This window comes from Amborella trichopoda, chromosome 3 (assembly GCF_054954075.1).
Source record: "Amborella trichopoda isolate Santa Cruz 75 chromosome 3, AtrichopodaSantaCruz75HAP2 v2.0, whole genome shotgun sequence".
Taxonomy (NCBI): domain Eukaryota; kingdom Viridiplantae; phylum Streptophyta; class Magnoliopsida; order Amborellales; family Amborellaceae; genus Amborella; species Amborella trichopoda.
In genome coordinates, this window is record NC_142338.1 from 6,052,114 (window position 1) to 6,075,847 (window position 23,734).

At 43.9% G+C, this 23,734-nt stretch overlaps 1 protein-coding gene across 5 annotated transcripts in view; it reads right to left on the reverse strand.

Annotated features, from left to right (window-relative positions):
* NRPA1 (nuclear RNA polymerase A1) overlaps positions 1-23,734 on the reverse strand; it is a 75,990-nt gene that overhangs the window by 34,864 nt on the left and 17,392 nt on the right. For 4 of the 5 annotated variants that reach the window (XR_016052851.1, XR_016052852.1, XM_020670661.2 and 1 more), the window contains exons 5-6: positions 7,444-7,623; positions 3,453-3,618 (exon numbers count right to left, since the gene is read on the reverse strand). Coding sequence is in view for 2 of the 5 variants with exons in the window: in XM_020670661.2 (XP_020526320.1) it covers positions 3,453-3,618; positions 7,444-7,623 (346 nt within the window). In the remaining 3 variants the exon portion in view is untranslated. Of the gene's footprint in view, positions 1-3,171; positions 3,285-3,452; positions 3,619-7,443; positions 7,624-23,734 lie in introns of those variants that run through there. The other variant, XM_088863080.1, reaches the window with a different exon arrangement.

The following is a 23,734-nucleotide window of genomic DNA, read 5'->3' on the forward strand; positions in this document are numbered from 1 at the left end:
CGGAAGATTACACACTGTACGTAATTAAAAATATATATATACAATGCCTTTCATCCACAACTTTCATTACACACTAACGGGAATATTGCATAGAGAGAAAGAGGAGGGGGAGGGTTCTTCCTTTTTCCACCCCTTTGGGCTGCAGCAAGGTGCTTATTTGTGACATCAGAAGATGGAGACACTCTGGGGTTGGGTCTAGGTAAAGCATGGCTTGGGTCACGTGCACAAGAGGGAGACACTCTACGGGTAAGTCTAGGTGAAGGCTTGCTTGGTTCACGCTCTGTGGCGGTTTCAATTGTTAGATCATCGATGTGTACTTGGTACCTCTTGAAGTACCCAGGGGAGTGACAAATGCTAAAGGTGGTAGGATGGTGAGCATACATTTGTCATCTTCATCATTGAATTTGCGGGATTCAGTTTTTCCGTCAAAATTGTTGAGTGTATCTCTCTTTAAGCTCATCTACTCGTCTCTCCTTTATCTCTTGGTAGGTACCCTCTCTTCCAAGCTATCCCAAAAACAAAAAGTTGCAGAACCCTACTCGTTTGATCCTTCTCTTTATCAAGAAAAGAAGAAAACAACACAGAGAAAAAAACAACTTCAATAGCGCCATAGATGTCTTCTGCTTTAGATTGCCCTTGGTACCCGGCCACGAAGACCACAACTTGGCTCTGCAACTCAACCATCTATAACTAGGTTGCTTTTTCACTCTAGCTCTCTCCATATCGTTGCTCACTTCGTTGCTCACTCACAATTGCCTCCATGAATCTACGTACAAATTTGAGAGGAAAACATATGGGGCTAAACTCTCGGATTTGAGCTTTAACAGTTCATGTGCAGCTGATTGCGCTAATTTGATATGATCATGAATTCTACAAGCACTGAGCAAAGCTCCCCAAACCTCTCTATCCGACTCAATTGGTATGGTCTGCATAATGGGCATGGCTCCCTGTAATTTTCCGTGCTCTTTGATCATGTAATCAAAGAATTCATAGGCTTCATCCACTAACTCCCCATAGTTAAAAGCTGAGAGAACAGAGATAAAGGTTATATGCGATGGTAAAACCTTTGATTCTTTCATCATTTCAAATAGCAGGATGGGCATGATGGGCATAACCCCACATCAAAGCATTCCAAGAGACCATGCCATCACATTGACCACCTTTGTAGCATCCCCCATGTCTCCATAAAACCTAACCTTTTCGTCTAGGGAGAGAAGAAAGAAATCCCTTGACCTGTAAGAATCCTTGAACCATGGGGATTCAAGATATCAGTTTTTAATGATGGGATGCTTGCTTTTTATGTTTCTCTGCTTCGATATTCAACAGCTGTTCTCTTTCTCTTGAAATCGATGAGTTAGTCTTTCTCTCTCTAAAAATCAATAAATAAAACAGTGCAGATCCTTCTAGAAGTATTATTATTATTGTTTTACAAATTTATTTACTTTTCGTTCAAACTTAATAAGTTGTACTATTTTATTTTACTTTTGCTTTATTTTTTGTATTTTTGTATTATTTTTTTCATGTGTTTCTTCTTGCATTTCTTGCCATGTGATTCATCGCCCTAGAAAAAATCATACATTTTTATCAATGTTCTAAAAGGCAGACCGCTCAGCGCCTAGGAGGTCTAGAGGGCCTGGGCAAGGCACCCAGTCCTAGGCGGCCTACCCCTGGGCCAGGTGTTTAATAAAAATTTAAAATGCTGGGAAATATGAAAGATGTGAAATACAAATTTCCAAATGACCTTGAGTGAGATAAAGCAATTGAGTGAGGTATCATGTACATAGAGTGATAGAAGATACTTGTTGTGAGGTTAATTATAAATGTAATATCGCACCAGAACTAGCATCTCACCTACTGCAACTTTTCATACAGATTAAAACAATAGTGGAAGGAATTGTATGTCCCTTTAGCCTTGGTAGCGTGTGTGAAAGCTACACTTCAAAACCCAAAATTACTACAAGTACTATCCATGGGATTATAGCCTTAAAATTTCAAGTGTGGTGTTCACAAAGTTTTGGGGAGAGGAGAAAACCATTACCCTTTTTCTTCGTTCATGAACAACAACTTTCCTTTTTTTTATAATGTTAACCTTCATGAACAACAACTTATTTTGAAGAAAATTACTCGACAATAAGAATTTGCTTCACATGAGAATCCTAACAGTGACCCACTTTAAGAGATTTATACTAGAAAATTGCAAAGCACATGCATACGCAAGTTTGTGCTAGCCTACATCTAAATGCAAATCTGCGAGCACCCTTATTCCAAGTCCATATCACAAATTAATGTATAAGGGCCCATTCAAACACATGAAATTTTAGGAATAGCACCGTTTTTTCATCCAACTGCCTAAGAGTGAAAAACAACCAAGCTAGGACTGCTACTACTCATGGGAAAACCATTTTTTCATAACCTAGCTTATCTACCGAACACCACCAAAATGCCCATGAGACAAAATATATTTCCCCTATTCTCAAATAAATAAATAGATTTTTAAGCATTGCCCACAAAGTTAAGTAGGGCTTTTCCTTTGATATGACTCTTAATGCACCAAAAGGGTCCTCAGATTAAGCCACTCAGAGATTGAAACAACTAATACACACTAAGCCAGGATTCAGCCAAATTTCAAGTAGTTTGATTTCTAATTCAGGCCATAAATCCCATGTTACGTACTCCACTAAGATTCAACCAAATTTCAATAGTTGAGTTTTTCGACTCATTGGGCCCTAATCCAATGTTCCTGGCACAACTTATGAAGATGGCATCTGTGTCACAGTTCACCAAGCAGCTTATATTTGATTCATGTAGGAGGGTATATGGCAAACCCATCATAGAACTGTTTCAAGGATCGGAAGAGAGACATTTCTAACTAATATGGCCTGATGCAGAATGGTAGGATTTCAAGGATCAGAAGAGCAACATTTCTGACTAATATGGCCCGATGCAGAATGGTAGGATTACCACATTGACAGCAATGATGGTACCATAGCAGGTCAGCAAAATCTATAACAACAATTGCAGGCTCCTTAGCAGAAACCTAGTGGTGCCATTAACGTGATCTAAATTTTCGGGTGGCGGCTGGAACTCCAGGGTGAGTGGTCACTGAACCATGTATCATGAACATTTAGAAATGGTTTTACATTAGTATGGGAAGGGCCATAAATTAGATACCTGCTGATCAAGGAGAGCCCTGAATTCAGATGTTGTCCATGAAAATAGGTGTTTCTGCACGGACAAGTCTACACCCCCAATTGTTGTGAAAATATCCACACTTCCTATCTATGTATAATTGCTCTCATCAAACAAAAACTCAATGAATGGTTACCATGTTAGAAAATCCCAGCAATGACCATAAGAACGTTGGCAGACCAGCTTGAAATTCAAGAAAGCAATATGATTTTTTTTTCGTTTCCTGAAACCAGCAATATGAAATAAATTAATAACATACTCACCACTAGCCTTGTCGCTATCAAATAACAAATCCACATTCGTTTGGAGATCTCTCCAACTATCATTTATCTTTGAATCTACCACATCTCCGGCCTTTATAGCATCCCCTAGGGAGAGATTGGCTTCAAGAACTCTCCTTAGCAAAGTAGTTTGTGTGTGTTCCAATTCCTACAAGGAATAATGAAAAGGCTGTAAAACATAAGTTCATTATCTTCACTTCCAATTAAAAAAATAAACTCATTATGTTAAATAGTGTACTATTCTGGGAGTAGGTAAAATTGGTTTGCATAAGAAATAAACTCGAAACCCACAGCCTTCCTCATTAAGACCAAATGGCACATGCTAACCAAAGGCCAGAGAAAAAATAAGAACATGTGCACAAATATAAAATGAGACAACAATGAGAGTTCCTGTCAAAACAGGAAGAAAAATCATAGGCACAATAAATTTCTAATAATGCGACAAGCCTTTGGGAAAATGATGGTCTATGTCACTCTACCTAGAATTTTCTACAAATATCAAAGACATTCATATTAACTATCCCAATTTGAAGGAAAATGGCGACCAAATTATAACAATATAAACTGATAATTCACTCAAATAACCAAGTCACTAATCCAATAACAACACATCATGGACTATGAGTCACAATAAGCTTTCCACTAACATAAATGTAAACTATAAAGATACAATATCCCCATGCAACTGGTGTACAAAGCTTCCTTTTGCTTTTTCCTTGTAGTATGCGCGCACACACACGCACGCACGTGCACACAGCCACACACAAATAAAACAAAACAAAAAAAGTTACGCTGATGACAATGATGATGATGAAAAAAGTTCGCACTGATTTTTGATATTCAACTGTGCTCTCTTCAGCCAAATCAGCCTCGAAATTGGAAGTTGTTTGACACAGAGGAATGTTCTTAACTGTCAGTTTGGGTGTGTGTATGTAGACTTAGGTTAGCAGGGTCTGCATCTCTTTCTTTGGGTTCAACGAAAATTTGGGAGATGTATTTAGTGTCTTAAGGATTCTGCTTCGACGGAATAAATAGGAGGAATTCACCTCCTTACCAGGAACTTGGCGAGATAGGAGCTCTGGTCTTCCATGATGTAGAAGCCCATGCTGCAATCCCCTTTTAGCCGCAAGTTGGAGGGATGAAATGTCCAAATAGTGTGAACTTTAATAAGTTTATCCCTTTTTTGATGATTGCTTCGCAGAGTCTTAAAGATAGGAAAGCCTTGGATATACTATGTACACAGTCAAGCGGTGGAGTATAATGGGTATTGGTGAGGGCTTTGTGTAGTGGAGACCTTTTCTCTATTTTTGGCTCTGTTTTCAGGGCAGGCAGTATTTTCTTTTCCATTATAGGTTGGCGGTGAGGATGAGGGTACGTTTAGATTTTTCCTGGCTATAACCTTATGTGGGCAGTTACGATGTCATTATCCTGGTTGGCGGTGATAGGTTGTTCGTAGGGTTTGTTTGATGACACAACATTGATGGCCAGTAGTTCTTGACCAATAATATTCTGTGTGATGGGATTTGTGTGCATGGTAAAACTTTTCTAGCTAAAGGCATTTCAACTTGCAGGAGAGAGATTTGGCCTTTGGTGTGATAGCCTTAATTCACTGTCTGAAGAAAACTCAGCAAGTTTTTCCCCTTTTCTTTTTTTTTTTTGGGACATTGAGTAAGAAACTGTTGCATCAGGTTGCTTCATGTTAAGCAATAAACTAGGACATAAACAGGGTCTTATAAAGAGATCTAGCTGGCTGTTGCCATCACGCACAACTGAATCTGCTAAGTCATTAGCCATTCATGGAACATGCAGGAAGGTAACTCGTGTACCACAGAAAAAATGATAAATCTCCTTTAAGACAGTCATAAGCCTCCAAGGGTCGGGCCTCCCTCTAGCCCGAAGAATACCATTTAAGGGATTTCCTTCCACATCAACATGCTAATTTCCTTCCACACAAATGACTCATGAATGATCATAAAATGCATTCCAGTGAGAAGGGCCATGGGCCTCCAATCTATTCGTATTTTCTCCCCCCGTTGGGCTTCTATAGGGAAATCAGTATTTGTAAAGTAGTCCCTGATATTACTCTTACACCAGATAGACCAGTGCTCACAAGAGAGCTCCAGCAAAGTTGAGTTTTAGAACCCCCATAAAAGGTGATCTTGTTCATCAATATCTGTGCTGCATCAGGTAAAGACCATCAAGCACGTGTAGGTTAGTCCTACACCAAACTACAAGCCACCTCATTTCAATTTCTCACCAAATCTATCACATGAAATCCCTGAAAACCTTTCTAATGAGTGTCCAACAAGTAACCATATCTCTTATTTGACTCCCTACTTGCTCAGGAATGGAATACGTCCCCTCATAGATTCGCGTATTGCTTTTTAGCCATATGCCCCACAAAAAGACAATACAGCTCAACATTCACAAAATACCAACCTTTTGTGGGAAAGATCAGAATTCCAGCTAGTGAACGCCTCCACAAATGAACTTGGAGAAACCCAATCCGTTTCAGAGAAGTGCCAAAAGTAGGCCCAAACCTTCCTTGCAATGAGGCAGCCTATGAACAAGTAGTCAATTGTTTCTTCTGCATCATGGCGCATGAACATACATTAGGAAATTGCAATCCCGACATTGGAGGTGATCCCCTAATACCACCAACCACCAAATGGATAAGACTCCAGGAGTAGGGATATCCAAACTCAGAGAATGGGACCAATCTCCGAAAAAGATTGAATCCTGGAGCATAATCTCACCTAAAATCACCTACAGAATCATATCACTACACAAGTATATCAAGGCCTAATCGAGGAATATATGTCAATTTCAAACATCCCAAAAGAACAAAGCTCATTCATTGCAAAATAGAGATGATGGTAAACCCTAATGAATATCAGCCAACAGCTAATCCCCTTACTGAACTTTTAGAACTCGATAACATCCCTTATGGTGCACCGACATTTCTATTTCTTCTAACCAGTCTTCCCAAAACAAATGCATAAGCTCAGCTCAGAAATATGTTATTAATTGTTATATATTTGCCAATTACTTTTTGCGTTTATTAAGAATCTTACGGTTATACTAGCATTAAATCTTGAGACAACAGATAATACTAGCATTAAATACAAGGTGTTGAGGACAACAGATACAACTCCTACACCTCCAGAAACACCTTGATATCATTCCAGGCCAAAATACAAGGTGTTGAGGACATGATCAGAAAAGCAAAAACAAATGTGAAGACGTGTATTACAAAACAACGCAGAACAATCCAAAGGCTGAATCCACGGCATAGAGAATAGAAACTACTCAAGAACACCAGAATGCCACTTCAGGCAAAAAAAAGTAATGCCACACATATTATATTTGCTTGTACATTAGGCCTTATCGATAGAGCACAAATTCCAAACAACCCAAATTTTCAAGAATTACTAAATTTTTCAGGTCCACTTCAGGTATGGAAAATCATAAACGTTTTTCAGATAAGACAAAATGGAATGCCAGTTACTAGATTCTTTCATCTCAATTCAACGGATGAACTGAGATGGGACTTTACATAACACATCAAACACATGCAGTAAATAAACAGCCAGTGTCACCATCAATCAGTATCCAAGTCCTTAATACACCATATTGTAGAGCTAAAAGACCATTGCCACAGTATGCATCTGGCCGGTAGTGCAGAAAAATCAAAATCACCATAACAACAGAAATAAACTCTTCTTTCTTTTTTCTTTCAATGAGGATAAACAAACTGATTTCTCTTACTAAAGAAAACAAAGAGGAAAACGAGAGTGAGAGAGAGAGAGACTCTGCCCAACTGATTGCTAGATTGTTGTAAAGAATGTTACTACTGCAAAATATTAAGACATGATCAGAATATTGAATAACTTTCAAGAGAAAATGACTACAACCATACAAACTGGTAAATACACCTCATGTGCATAACAAGTGAGTAGAAAAATTGACTTACTGAATCATTCTTTGTGTTAGGAGGGCGAAACCTGCAAGGTGGCACCAGTAGAACTTTGATAAAAAACATTAAATAAGTAGGACTCTGCCTACATGCCAGCAATTTTTTCTGTTGGATGTCCCACATAAGAGAGCAGATACGGGGTTCATTTTCCCACAGAAGCTTCAAACAATGTTGTACCTACAGGAAGTACATAATATTATTCACGCATATCATAATGTTATTCAAGTACAATAATGAATGATTACAACAGGAATTAATCAGAAAATGAGTAAAGAGTGGGGAACAATTGAAATAGAGAACCCAAAGTCTAGATACCTGGTAGACAATTTGTGAATAGCTAACTACAAAGAAGTTACTCAGTGCAACAGTGGCAAGTTAGCAGTTTTCAAAGCTTTCAACTTCCAAGTACATCATCCAGTTTAAAAGGAGCATTTCCACCTCAGTAAAACAGGAGGCATATTTTTGGGACACTTTTTTCATTTTCGTCAATTGCACTATTTTGGTTCGCTTTCGAGACTCGACAGCACAACAGGTTGTTCTCTAAGCTGGTATGAGCCCTCTTAACACCCCTGGCCCCACCCCAGAAACAGCACTTTTTTAAAACTTAACTTGTAATAGCCTCTTGGAGATACCAAAAGCATCATAAGATCCTAATAAGATACACAGTACAAAACTGGACAAAAAATACCATGCTCAACTAGGAAACTATTTAAACAATCCTGGCTAACAGAGATAACAAAGGAAACTTTGCCAGTGCATAATAGCCAATTAAGAAACACACTGAAAAGATACAACCAGTTAAAATACAATATGAAACTAAACAATCAGCCAACCTGGAGACAGAAAAGTTGGATGACACGGCTTACAGGTAGGGCTGCAGAGAGAGGCAGCAATTCTTCCAGGTGCACAATCAAATGGAGAAATATAGTGGTAGCAATTGAAGTCAAAAAGTCATTATAGCAGAAGAAAATTTCTGAACACCTGTTTGATTGAAATCTTTTTCACTGGAGTCCCTAGCATATCCAGTACCAAACAATCACTAAAAACGTGTAGACTACCGTATGCTAATACGAGTGAAGCATCTTCATGGGGGGAGATACAAGGTATTTTGTCCGCCTCAACAATAATTCAGAAAAGCAAGAAGGTACTTATATGTGGAGCCTATAAGATAGGAGATCTGGGTCTTATCTTTGGAGAAATAGGATGCATACAAGCAATCCTAAGGGTGATTGGTGGAGACGTGAATTCCAAAGCTGCATCTTCCACCAAATGTAGTATTTCCCTTATTTGAAAATGTGAAGTGCTACATATTTCCTCCTACGGCTTCTGAAATTGCATTACTTCCAAGATGTGGCAGCTTCCATGGCCCCACATAAAAGCTGCCACCACGGACGTTGGTGGAAGATGCAGCTTGGAGAGTCGCATCTTCCACCAATCAAAAACACCCAAAGAGAAGGACTAGAATCCATTATTTCTTCTTTTTTTCTTTTTCCTTTTTTTCCTTTTGGATAATAGTGGAAATATGGAACCCAAGTACGTCCCCTCAAGTGCTGAGCAATAGAAAACTTAGATTGAAAATATCTGTGGAGAAGTGATTGCAGTAAATCAGGTCATCTGTGGAGAAGTGATTGCAGTAAATCAGGTCACAATGGTAGGAGAAACTTGTAAAGTATGAAACCATCTAGATAATTGGATAACATGCCCCAAGAAACTTTGTGCAGGTCGAATGAAGCTTTATCCCCATATCCATTATGAAGGAAACTGAAAAGGATATGTTATCCGTACTACAAATGTTTTTGACAGTTGCAGCAGGCAATAAGGAGGAGCCTTCAATCACCCTGGAAAACGTATCATGCTTGTAAAGAACCACTAGTCCGACTAAGACAGCACCTCAAACAACCAATCAAAAGAACTGACAAGAGGAAAATAATTGACAGTGGTACCGGCATCTGGCTCGAAGTGAGAGGATCATCAGATGTATGGCCTGTAGACATGCAAGAGAAAAGATTGGCTGTACAAGATCAAAATTATTGAGGCCTGCTGTTGGGAGTACCAACAAATCCTACAAAGAGGAATTTTTACATGGATGAGATGGGAGGGATCCATGATGTGACAGAAAAAGGGCCAATTCTTATCAAAAGCGATAGACATCAAGGGGCTGCAGGGATTGTGCAACCCATCATGGCAGTTAGGGTTGATATTTGATGTTCAAGACTACATTTCACTATGATTTTGTCCCTTCAACATGTCAGAAGTCCTGCAAATTCTGCTGACGATGCATTGACTAACCCAAGCGGTACATGGAGGCCATTGAAATGCCACCTCAGCATCTCTTTCAGTGCCTGCTAATTAGATTCTTAATGCAATCTTCAGACTTGATAATAAATTTTTTATACTGGTGAAGAAAAATGATTGGGAATTCCAATGGTCAGAGACTGCAAGAGATAGGGCCACATAAGAGATACATACCCTAATAGACTGTTCAGCATGGCAAATAATGACTCAGGAGTGTGCGTTGTCCGATATCCTCTTGATTTACACTACCATCTGGTACTCTATGCTAGAGTTTGTAAACCCATCCGGTCAACACAAAACTTGAAAGAAGTGGCTATGTGGAATTCAAGGTTATAAAATAACAAAAAAAGTTCTTCTTTTCTCAATTATTAAATTTGCATTCTACTTACAAGTGTCCTAATATAAATTTGTAAAATAACATTAAAACCCTAAATACAACTTAGGACCTTTCTTTTTACTGCCAAAATAAATAGAGATACAATCCGAGAATAAAAACCAAACTTCTACTATTAATTTGAGTGCAAATAATGTTCCTTTAAAAATCACAGTAAACATGGAAATACGACTAAAAAACAAAAAAACAAAAACTGGGAAGACTTACTTGATTATGCCGAAAGTCACCCTCATACGACTTAGTACATCCCACACCCGATTTCCTAACCGATGGCATACTTCAAACCTATTGGTCTTGCTGAACTTTTAGAGCTGGGAAGCATCCTTAGGCAATACCTTTTAAACTAGAGTTTTAGAGAGCATAGAAACGTAATTAGGGCATATCTCAAAAAGGCCACTCCCTTTTTCTAGGGTTAGACTACTAGTCCTCTCTCTACAAAACCCTAATTAGGGTTAGGCATGCCACCCTCTTTAATTTGTCTATGGTGGCATGCCACTAATGGTGTGAGAGAGAATAGAGATGGCCATTATAGTAATGAGAGAGAGAGAGAGAGGAGAATTAGGGCGTGGAGCGAAAAGAGAGAGAGAGGCTCCAAAATTGTGTGTAATGGGATGGGGTACAACTCCTTATATAGACCTCAAGTCTCCCCCTAGGAATGTCTATCCAATGACACAACTTGACCAATATGAAACTAGGAAATCTGTTAGGTAAGAGAGAATAAATCAGAACCATCCATCACACAAATCAACCATCATGATTTCTTTTTGAGTAAAGTTAACTTTGTATTATTGGAAGAGCATCAGGGAATAAGAGTGGGAACTGAGACCACCCACATATAGGGTCTCTCGTACAAAAAATAGGTCAGTACACAATGACCCTATACAAAAAATTGGGGCTTATAGACTCGCCCGATTACAAACAAAGTTCTGAACAAAACAAAATACAATGCACCCGCGGTGGTCCAGAGCAAAAAAGGAGATGAACCAGCGACTAAAGTTTGAACAAAACATTGACCCAGAAAGTCGCGTTTAGGTAAGTACATCTGCTTGGGCCCTAGCTCCATCCTTAACCAGATGATCTGCGAACTCGTTCGATGTCCTTCAGATATGCTTCCATGAGACGACCATATCCCCGCAGGTGTCAGCAATTTCATCAAATATTGAGGATAGGTACCAAGAAGGTGGTGAAATCCCAACGGCCCAAGAAATGATGTTTTGAGCATCCCCCTCCACAAACAACTGAGATCCCCAAGAAAAGTCGAATCTTTTAAGCCCCAAGAGCAGAACCATGGATTCAGTGAACTGAGAATCATGGCCTAAATGCTCATAATAGGTGGCCAGGACATTGCGCGATGGTCCCGGTAAACACCCCCAGCTCCTGCTGGGCCTGGGTTCCCTAGAGAGCAACCATCAAAGTTGAGCTTGATGGTGCCTTCCGATGGAGGCATCCAATTGTTGGGTCTTGATACCCTGTGTGGTTGGAGCTTAAGGATATTTTCCCATTAGCTGAGGAAAGTGCTAGCCGATATCCCGTTAAAGGCCCTATGATTAGAGGCCCAAAAGATTACTAGGGAAGTAGCCTTATGGAAGAGTGCTAGAACTTCAATCTTGAGGCCTTGGAAAATCCTGGAGTTGCTTTCTAGCCAAATAACCTAGATAGTGGCTGCGATAGCTGCCTTCCATAGGATTCTTCCAGCCTTCGGCCAATGAGAAACGAGAGACGAAGAAATGAGAGCCAGAACAGAGCGTGTAGTGACCCATGAGAGGCCAAACAGTTGGATTAAGAAACTCCACAGATCGTGGGCTAGGCTACAATGAATGAACATGTGTGGGTTCGATTCCTCCTCACACAGGCACAATACACACTAGTTAGGGATCGAGATCCCTTTTCTTTGAAACCGGTCCACTGTGAGAACTCTTTGAGAGCAAGCAATCCAATTGAATGCTTCCACTTTAGGCGGGGTGATGGTGGACCAGACCTTTGAAAGTACCGAGACGGGGTTGAGTGGGAAAATGGGTGGCTAAATAATTTTTTTGTAGAACGAGGCCACCGAAAATGAGCCTGAAGGGGAGAGGGTCCAAACCAGAGAGTCCCTCCCTGATAGAGCTATGAAGTTGGAATGAAAAGAAGCCGAGAGGGTTAAGAAAAGGTCAGTTTCCTCTTTTGTTAGATATCGTCCAAAAGAAGAACTCCAGACTCTGCGGCCCCCAAAGACGACCATTTCCTCTACGATGGTGAAGGCTTTATTGGACGCAAGAGAGTAGAAGGAGGAGATGAGGTCCCTAAGAGGAGTATGGCCTAGCCAAAGGTCTGATCAGAACCTTACTCTTGTACCTTCTCTAGGATGGAGGCGGATGAATTGCTTGAACAAAGAGAGGGAGGACATGAATGACTTCCACGCGCCTAAGGCCCTATTCGTCGATCTCCCCTCGGGCACCCAATTATCTTCCGGGACTCTATATTTGTTGCGAAGGACCTTTGCTCAAAGAGAGTTGTTTTGAGTAGCAAATCTCCGCCACCATTTCCCTAGGAGAGCTAGGTTATGTTTTCTGAGGATCCTGATCCCTAGCCCTCCCTGAAGTTTATGACAGCAGACCTTTTCCCAAGAGATGAGGTGGAATTTAGTTTTCTCAGCTTGTCCTGAGCAAAGAAAATTCCTCTATTAGTTGGTCGAGACGATTGGCCACCGAGACAGGTATGTGGAATAATGACATTAGATAGACCGGAGAGTTTGCCAGGGTAGCTTTGACAAGCGTGGTCCGGCCTGTGAGGGATAGGCACCTCCCTTTTCATCCTGGCGTAGCCCCCTCGAGGAAGGGAAAAAACCTTTGGCAGCCCTATTAATAAGAACTGAGAAATGGGGATTTGAGTAGCAGCCCCTCTCCACTTCCTCCAAAGTTCCCCAAACCCCATTCTTAACATGGTTTCATCCAGTATTGACCAGTCAGCACGGTTGTACGCCTTCTCCCAATCTATCTTGAATATAAGGCCATGTTTTTTGGCTAGGTGTCTGGAATGCAGACACTCATGAGCCACTAGGGCCCCATCAAGAATTTGCTTATCCTTTATGAACGCAGACTGGGAGGGCGAGATGATGAGGGGGAAGATTTGTGTCGGCCTAGAAGCCAAAACCTTGCCCAAGATCTTGTAGGACGAATTGACCAGACTAATTGGACGGAAGTCCTTGAGTTCCTCTGCCCCTTCAATTTTGGGGACTAGAGCGATGAAGGTGGCATTGATGACTTTGTGGAGGATTCCACGTTGGAAGAATTCATCTAAAAAACTCTTAAAGTCTGCTTTGAACGATTCACATAAGGTCTTGAAAGGGGATATGGGAAAACCGTCAGGGTCAGGGGCTTTGTCTTTGCCCAAGTCATCAATAGCCTCCAAAATCTCAGTTTCAGAGAAGGGACGCTCCAACCATTGTGACCACTGATCCAGAAGGGTTAAGAAATCCAGGTTGGCCATATTCTCGGTCTAGGACCCGAAGGGACCGCGTAGAAGTCCTGAAAGAAACCATGGATAGTTGATTCAATTTTCGCAGGTTGGTCTAGGTTGCGATTGCCGATCATGATGGTAGAGATAGCATTGTCTCTTCTACGGCAATTGGCTACCCGGTGAAAAAAATTGGTGTTTTGGTCCCATGCTTTAAGCCAGTTGACTCTAAATCTCTGATATCAATACAATTCTTCCTTTTTAAGGGTGGAAAAATATTTCGTCTTGGTTTGGATCCTGTGGATGAATTCGGTAGCCGACAGAGGCCGGGATTCCTCTGTTCGATTCAGGTCTTCAATGGTATTCAACAGGGAGGACTTGATTTGAGAGTAGTTCCCAGGGATGGAATTGCTCCAGGTTTTGAGAGAGGCATTGAGAAGTAGTATCTCAGATTTTCAGTTTGAAGCCTATAGCCTGCTCTACCCGAAACCTGGGGGAAAAAAGGTTCCACCATGTTGGAATGAGGATAGCAAGGCTTCTTCAAGCCAAGCTAATTCGAACCGAAAAGGTTTCTGTCCACTCTAAACAGCTTGAATATCCAAGATGATGGGGTAGTGGTCCCATGTTGGTTTCGGTAGGGCTAGTGCATGCGAACCAAGAAAAGCGTCTTCCCAATCCGAGGATAGTAGGAATCTATCCAGTTTAGAAAGACATGGGATGGGAAGAGTGGTCCAATCATGTGAAATGATTGCCTTGAAGGACAATATCCATGAGTTCGTTACGAGAGATGAAATCTGAGAAGTCCATCATTCCCAGGGAAATTCTGGAGGTAGAATTTCTCTCGTAAGACCATCATGTAATATTGAAATCCCCTCCCAGACACTAAGCAAAATGGGGGAGGGAAGCTACAAGGTCCAGTTTTGCCCAAAAAAGTGGCCTGAGGGTTGCAGAGTTTGAGTCGTAGATTGCCGATAATTTTCAAGGAAAACCATCAGAAATTCGAAAGAGGATCGCAGTGACTGAGTACTCCCCGATGTGGGAAGAAGGAAGAACATGTTCCGATGGGTTCCAGACTACCCATATTCCACCTGATGCCCCTACTGCAGGGAGAGAAGCCCACTAGCAAGGCCTCCTACCCCAGACATGGCAGACCAATTAAAGGGTAGGATCTAGCTGCTTAGTTTTTGTGAGGGCTAAAATGGAGGGGAGATGTTTTACTGTCATATCCTTGACCGCATCCCATTTGAGTGGTTGTCCCAAGCCTCTTACGTTCCATTTTAGGATTTTCATGAGCTAAAGAGGATGCAGAGGAGGAGGCCAGTCTGGGAGACCTCCCTGGAGAAGAAACCCAAGGGGGAGAGGGGAGGGGGAGAGTCCAGGGGGCCCTTCTAAACCAGGTTTAACATAGTTTATCGAGGAGAACAGGTTAAGGAGCTCCTTGTGTCCTCTGAAGCTCACCTTCAGTCGGCTCTGAGCATCCGAGAGAATGAATTGGTGTGCCGGGCCTTCGGGTCATTCGTGTTGAAATCCCATGATTATGTAAATCTCCTTCATCCTGTTAAGCTCTCTGTTGTTCCCGATCCTGTCGACCCCCTCTGAGCTAGTATCGTCCAAGGGGAGAGAGATTTAACAGGTTGGTGTCCTAAGGACCTCCCTTGCAGGTGAGGAGGGCAAAGAGAAAGGGTTAGCCGGGTAGAGGTTTGTCGACATCGTGGGAAGAGATTCGAGGAAGGAGGACAACATATTAAGGGAAATGCAAATAGGAGAGTGGGAGGAGGGTGGGGGGGCTAGGAGCCACAACTGGAGAGGATGAAGGTGGTGAGATTGAGGCAGGGGTTTGGGAACCCTGAAAAAGGTTAGGAAAGGTAGAGGGGTAAAGGGTAGAACTTAAGGAGAGAGCAGGCCCGGGGTGGTAAACAGAAGGGTGGTAAGTTAGGTAGTGGTGAGGTTGAGGATGTTCGAAGGAAGGGTAAGTCCAGGGGGGAGAGGGGTCAAAAGTTTGTGGAAGGAAGTGGAAGGTTCGAACATGGCAGATGTGAACCGGGTGAGGGGTGAAAGGAAAGTAAGGGGTCAGAAGGGCAGAGATTTGGGCTGGGTCAGGAGGAGAGGGGTCTGTGGAATGGACAGCAACGATGCTGAGGGGGAACTGAGACCACTCCATGGGGTTGTCGGAGGCAGCAAAAAGTGCGTGTGAAGGTGGAGAAGAATCTACCAAGGTGTCTATCTCGAAGGGTATATAGGTCAAGGATGAAATGAAAGCAGGTGAAGAGGGTTACGGTGAGCCAGAGTATAGAAGGGGTGGGTTCGAGCTACTCTAAGGGGGATACCAATGGATGGAAGGGGTTCAACGTCCAGCGAGTGGAGGGTCGTCTTCAAGCGGGAGGATGATAAGGGTAGGGCGGTTCTGCAGTAAGGCTGAAGGGGAAGAAGCGGAAGGGAGAGGCGGAAAGGCAACCAAGGCCGGGAAGAGAAGGGTCAGGTGAGGGGTGAGGAGGGGGTGGGGGGGCAATCGAGACTTCAGGAGAGTTTGTTGGGATCTCGAGGTCTCGAAGCTCTAGGAGAGGGCAGGTGTCGCCAAAAAGGTTATAGGGGGAGGGTGGCACCACTTCAACCGAAGGCGAGAAAGTTTCGGGGTTAGGTGAGGGTGACAGATGGGATGACAAAGGCGGCGGAGGGTGAAAGGTGTCTACAGGGCAGGGGTGTGGGCAGGAAGGGAGGTGGCCAGCGTGGCCAGTGTCGGGGGAGGGTGAGGGTCACTTGGGATAAGAGCCTTTCGAGAGGGATCCGAAGGCGGGAGAAAGCAGCTGGCAACTATTGGGCTAGGCCTAAGACGTAGCGGGCCTGACCCGATCGAAAGGGCCGACGACTGAGGCAAGGGGGCTTGTGGTCAACAACTACACCTTTGTCGTGGCGGTGTGGAGGGAAGCCAGGTGGCTCAAGTAGGGCCAAGAAAGTATTGACACCAGCTCCACCTTGAGGGGTGACACCAGAGCTCGAGGACAGCTGGATGGCGTCAAGTCGTTGGACCATCATGCATGACTTGGGAGGGCATATTAGGAACTTTATCCCTTTAATCTTTGACCCATAACCACTTCTAGTCTAATAAGGATAAGACCAAACTTAAAATCTTTTGGAACTTCCTTGCTATCTCTTTAAAAATGTAGGAAGTCATAATAATATTTCTTGATCAGAACCAACTCCCACAAAATAGTCACATGTAATATGTTCTTTTTAAAATGTTATCTAACTTAAAACATATTTTAACTAAAACAAGAACTAAAAGAATAAGCAACGTGCCACTCCTATGGGTGACATGTGGCCCTTGTGGGCCCCAAACCCCACCTATGGGGTGTGGCACACATGTGGGGTAGGATCCAGAGGTTTCACATGTGCCCTTCACTCATATAATTTCAAAAATACCCTTTTCAAAGAAATTACAGCAGAACTAATTTTAAAAAATCTGAAAATTTTCTAAAATCCACATAAACATTTCTAATATTGAAAATAACATATTTAGAAGTGGACTGATACCAATGAAACCCATGTCATGCCAAGGCTCATGACTGGCTCGCCAACGATAGCCAATAAACAATGGAACCACAATCCCGGAATGTTGATTACAATTCCCTCCTTATGATAAAATTGAGCGCATAGCACCATAGTGCAAGGGGGACTCTCTCTATGCACATGTATATGTATCCCTCTTCAAGGTTGCTTCCCAGTGATGCGAAAGTTTGTTGATGATTTAGCCCTTGCTCTCACAAGCCAACATCCGCACACAAAAGGCCACACAGCTCTCCCAACCTACAAACTATCCCAAGCATCTCTCTTGGACATGACTAGGTCATAGACCGCCTAAACCTTGGTCGGTCAAATAATACACACTTCCATTGATGTGTATAATCCACTATAAATGTCTTTTGCATGCTCTCATGGACTTTAAAAGGCCAGAAAACATGACAGAACTTGGAGTTTGTCAACCAGACCCAGTCCTTTGACAAGTTAGTTTAGGATAAAACCCAAACCATGTTTGCCATTGTTTTTAAAATGAAAAACAAGCACAACTTTAAAATAGACCAAGAAATAACCATCTGCCAGCTTGGTTGACAAACCCGAGCCATAACTAACAAAGTGTGAGCACAGGTTCAAGTTTGCGAACAGTGCCTTATGCAAGTTCGTCCATAAATGGCCATATCTAGATTTGGTGCCTGGAAAGTTTTCCAACAGGAATTCAGCACCATAACCACCTTGTATGAGAAGTACCTTACGATGTAAATTACCAAATAATCCCTCAAAACCCTTAAATTTATTTTGTGATTTTTTTTATCTACTTCTCCCCACTTCACCGAAATACAAATTAGGGTATTTGAAGCTGAAACAAAGAAAATTTGTAGTGTATCTACAGTTTTAAGAAATTTTTCATTTTCTCTCAAATTTGCTGTTATAGAACTACTTTTCAATTGGTTTGGCACTTCATTCAAGATTTTACCAATATCCCATCTCTCTTAGGAATAGTGTCATGGGGAAGTAAAAAATTTATATATATATATATATATAGTAAGAAAAATCCATAAATAGCCTGGTTCAACCTTGTATCGCTATCTCCAGATGAAGTTTGAAATCTAGTTTTTATATTGTGGGCCAGTCTACTGCCTCACATGCTTCAAATTAGAGACCGCTTTGCTTGAAAATAAGCTACTGACTTATCTTCAATATTATAAACTTGATACAAGTGTTTCTTGAACGATGAACCTAGAGCAGCCACTCCTACCTCCTCCTCAAGTTGTATTATGAGTTCATCAACAGTAAAATCATCTCAGGCTCATGCCATAGCAGCATCTTATGTTGTGTCTCATGGATCTCTTTCTGAGGAAGCAATACAACAGATACTTCAAGCACATTCAACACATTCAGTCCCTTTTTCCTTCAAGTATACCTAGTGCATTCTCTAGTTCTTCGCAGCCCATCTGCTTTATTGACACTGGTGCAACTAGTCATATGACTTGGAGCAACTAGCCATATGACCTGGCATATAGCATTACTGTCTTCTACGTGTGTTTCGCAGGAGATCAGTCCCTCCAAAATCCTAATGGTTCTAAATTGAGTACTAGCAGAGAAGGCTCAATTAACAGTCATACTCTTCAAAGTTCCCAAGTGCTCAAATTCATATCCTTATTTTCTCATGATAACAATCAAAGCTGGATTTGATAATATTTGAAATGGAAAACTGGAGCAAGATTTACAGCTTCTATACTCACTCCTCTGCTCCTCCTCATCTCCCGCTCCCCCCGCACCCCCTCGTGGTTGACCCCTCCAGTCAGCTGCTCCCCCCTCCACCTCCACCCCCAACCTGCTCACCGCATTTGCCTCATATTCTCGTAACCCTTGCAGAAGTATCTTCTTCCCTAAGGTCGATGCTTCGCTTTTCTCTGGTGGGTTCTTTCCAGCCTAGGCACGATGACTTCAGAGCCATTGAGAGGTGGGACCAACGGACTTGGGAGGAGCCACAGCTTGGTTGTCACAAGCTCTCAGACAGCTCCATTCTCTTCAGCTTTCCCTCCAAAGATAGCACGCTTCGGGCACTGCAGTTTGCAGTTGCCCTGTCTTTCAAAGGGGCCTCTTGTCTTATGTAAAATGGTCAGAGGTCGACGGTTCCTTCAGGGAGTTTGGGTCGCGGCCTTCCACCTCCCCCTCCATGCTTGGTCTCCCATCACCTTCAATCGAGTTGCAAAAGCTTGCGGCTCTCTCGTTCAGATCCATTGGAAATCCCTGGAAATTCTTCCCCCCGGGGTCCATTCAACTGCTACTCGAAGTTCTTGACCCTAACCTCATTCTGTCGTTTCTCTGGCTTGAGGTAGAGGGCTCTTTCTTTCGCATCTCCATCTCCCGGTCACCCGCATCCCTTCCTCCCCGGATTTACCCCTCTTCGGTCATCGCTAAGGCTCAGCTTCACGACCCCTCCTCCTAGACCGCTGTCTCCAACAAGTGCCACCAGGTCGAGAGTCACCATCCCCCTTGGGGTAACCATCCCCTCCCGAACTCCCGTATGAGACTGCATGCCCCAGAAGCATTCCCACCTCCCTTCGCCAGCTGTCGTCAGCCGCCTTCCTCCCACCTTCCACAACCCGAGCCCACCCCCTTGGAGAACCCTCATGCAACTTTTCCCCTGCATCTGATGTTCCCCCTGAGTGACATGTCGACCCCTCGACTTTCGCACCTCCCATCCCCTCAGCCACCAGCATTTATCACTCTTGCCTTGGTGGCAGCCTTCGTTGACCCTTCCTGTCATCATCCCCCCTCCTCAGGATCTTCACCCTCTAACCTGCCCACTTACCTTCCTTCTCTCTCCTCTCCCCCGCTTCCCAACCTTCCCCGACAGCAGTCAAGCGCATCTCCCAATGGCCTCTTCCCCTCTCGACTCCGTCCTCGAGCACCTCACCACCCTCGCTCTCTCTCCTCCCTACCTCCACATGTCCCTCCTCTCCCCCCACCAACCCTTTTGGGGACACTCCCCCCTGCCGCCCCTTTGCCTCGTAACCCCCACCCTCTCTTCTAACCCCCCTCCATCTTCCCTCCTCCCTCGCCCTAACCCTTCTTCCTCCTTTAGACCTCCCTTCTTCGCTCTCGCCCCTAGACCGCTGCCTCCCTTCTCTTCCCCCCTTCCCACTCCTCCCCCCCCCTCGCCTCCACCCTCGAAGATCCCTACCTTCAAGCTCCTCCCTGAAGACTCGACCCACAGCCCCATCTTACCTCTCGATCTTCCCCTCAGCCCCTAGTGGAGGCCCAACTTCTCCCAGCGGGCCTGCATTCTCCCCTCCCCCCCCCAAACGACCCCTTGGTTCCTTCTGATCCCTCGTCCCCCGCAGACTTCTCAGCCAACCTTCTCAACTAGCCCCTCCAATCGACTGGTCATCCCTCCCTGCCAGTGTGCTAGTTTTCTAACAACCCTACTCCACCGAACCCCTCCACTCTAGAATCTCTTCTCTCACCTTTCCTCCCGTACCAGTCGTCCATCATTCCCTTGTTTCCAACCTCCTTTGTCACCCCCCCCCCCCTCTTCCCTGCTCTTCTCTCCGACCCCCTCGCCTCTCTCATCCCTTTCTTGATCACCCCGACCCCGGCCATCCTCCACTCACCCCCTCGCCTCTCTCATCCCTTTCTTGATCACCCCAACCCCGGCCATCCTCCACTCACCCCCTCTCCCGCTTCCTCTTCCCTATCCCCACGCTCTCACCTCCACCTCCCTCAACCCTCTCTCTCCCTCTTACCCCCCCTCCCCTACCCCGCCACCCTCCATCCCCTATCCCTTGACCCTCCCTCCCCCAGGACGAACTCGATCAAGTGGCCTCCCTGCCTCACCCCTCGTGGTGTTTGGAAGGGATTTCAACATCACCCGTGGTCGTTCAACAGAAACTCCAACTCAAACATCCCCCAAGGAATGTGAGACTTTTTGAACTCCATATCACTGAACGAGCGCATTGACATTCCCCTCCAGGGAAACCAGTTCACTTGGTCCGATCATTCTACCCAACCTTCCCTGTCCAAACTTCACCGGTTTCCTTTTTCCACCGGCTAAGACAATGTTTTTCTTGGTTCTCATGTCGTGCCCTTGCCCAAACCCACCTAAGACCACTGTCCTATCCTCCTAGACACCCTCTCAGTTGCAAGCAGCCCCAGACCCTTCCGTTTTGGGCTCTTGTGGTTAGAAGAATCGGCCATTTTCTCTCTTATTCCAACTTGGTAGCTCTCTTTCTGCCCTCTCATCTCAGGTAAGGCAAGATGCATGCTTCAAACCAAACTCCATCTACTTAAAGCCTCCCTCGATTCCTGGAGTAAAACCATCCCTGGGAATTTCAATCACCTTAAGACCTCTCACCTCCGCAGTTCAAGCCTTGGTCCTCATTGAGGAATCTCGACCCATGTCAAATTCTGAAACTAATCTTAGAACCCTACACAAACTTGAGTACTTCTCCACTCTTAAAAAAGAAGAGATCTTCTGGTTCCAGCATTCCAGAGTGAAGTGGCTGCAATCCGGAGATCTCAACATTGGATTGTTCTAGAGGATAGCAAATTGTTGGAGCCAAGACAATTTCATCTCTTGTATTAAGATTGGCAACATGATTTTAGATAACCTCTTGAGGTCGAAGAGGCCATCTTATCATACTTCAAATCTCTCTATACTGCTCCTTCATGACCCAATCCTAGAATGGCTGACCTTCCCTTTCGCACCATTCCCGGACACCTAACAGCCTGGTAGGAGCGTCCTTCTTCAGAAACCGAAATTCTAGCAGCCCTATCAAATTTAGGACAAGACAAAGCCCCGGGACCAAACAGGTTCCCCATAGCCCCCTTCAAGGTTTTTTGGAATTCTTTTAGACACAACTTCCTCAAATTCTTTTAAGATTTGTTTCATCAGGGGATCATTCACAAAGCTATGAATACGATCTGTATTACCCACGTCCTCAAGGTCGAAGAGGCTGAAGAGCTAAAGGACATTAACAAGATTAGACTAATCAACTCCACTTACAAAATCCTCTCCAAAGTGCTCGCCACTCGGCTTAAAGAGGTCCTACCTAACGTTATATCCCTCTCCCAAAGTGCTTTCATCAAAGAGAGACAGATCCTCGATGGCGTGTTCTGGTTGCACACGAATGCGTCCATTCAAGGCACCTTGCCAAACATCCGATACTCATTTTTAAGATCGACTAGAAGAAGGCCTATGACCATGTCAACTAGGCAATTTTGAACGAAACCATGTACCGAATGGGTGGATTGCAGTGGAAAACTTGGATGAAAGGCTGTTATTCCCAACCTTTCTTTTCAGTTCTCATCAACGACACACCTAAGCGCTTCTTCCCGACCTCTAGGGGACTTCAACAAGGGGATCCCCTTTCCCCCTTCCTCTTCGCGATTTCAGTGGATGTCTCCAACCAATCTATCTCCCGCATTTACCAGAAGGGCCATCTCACTGGTTTCAAGAGTAGCCCTAGGGGTCCCGTCATATTTCATCAACAGTAAGCTGATGCCAGACGACACTCGTATTCCTTAACGCGATACCCCAAGAAATTGAAACCTTCCGTCTTTTCCTCAAGTGCTTCGAGTTTGTCACGGGGTTTAAAGTAAACTTGGGGAAATCCACAATGATTGAGGTCGCTCTCACTTCGCCCGAGACTCGATCCCTCGTCCATGGTTGGGAGTGCAAAGTGGATGACCTACCAACAAGCTATCTCGAAATGCCACTGGGCCTCGGTAAGCCCAAAAAGGGGTAGTGGTCCCACAATATCGACAAAGTTGACCGCCATCTGGCTTGCTAGAAACGACATTTCCTTTCCTTTGCAGGTAGAACCACCCTCATCAAGGCAAACTTAGCCAACACTCCCTCTTACCTCATGTCCCTTTTCCACATGCCAACTGCGGTGACCAACCGCCTTGAACAACTTATGAGGAATTTCCTGTGGGCAGGAGACACAAGTACCAAAAAATACCATCTTATCTCATGGGAGAAAGTATGTCAGCCCAAACACCTTAATGGTCTCAGTATCCGTCTTCCAACGAAACACAACAAGGCCTTGCTTAGTAAGTGGTGGTGGCGTCCAACAACTAAAAATAACCTCCTCTAGAACCAAGTCATCTGCAGCAAATACCATATCCATGTCAATGCTTAGCTACCAGCTGGAAGCCCTCATAGTAGATCAACCGGAGCTTGGAAGTCCTTTTTGTCCTCCTTAGCCCTTTTTCAGAGTAACATCCGCTTCCACTCAAGGGAGGCAAATCGGATTCTGTTCTAGTCTGAGCTCTAGCTGGGTCACACCCCCATTTTGGGACCTTTTCCCCCCTCTTTTACCCTTAGCCATTAACAAGCTCTCCTCTGTTGCAGATGAGAAGCCGCTCTCAAGCTCCTTCATAGTCTGGAATCCTTCTTTTAGGCGACCTCTCTCCGATCCTGAAACCTTTGAATTTCTTACCATGTCTTCCTTGCGACACTCGACTTCCTTAACTCCCTTTGTGCCTGACCATATCATATGGACCCCTTCACCATGGGGTAGTTTTATGTAGCCTCCTTTAACAAGAAACTCTTGATGCCACCTACCTTCCCCCTCTCCCCTAGGTCCATCGTAGCACAGGCCTAGTCCTCTATCGCACCCCTTAAAGCTCAAGCTCTGA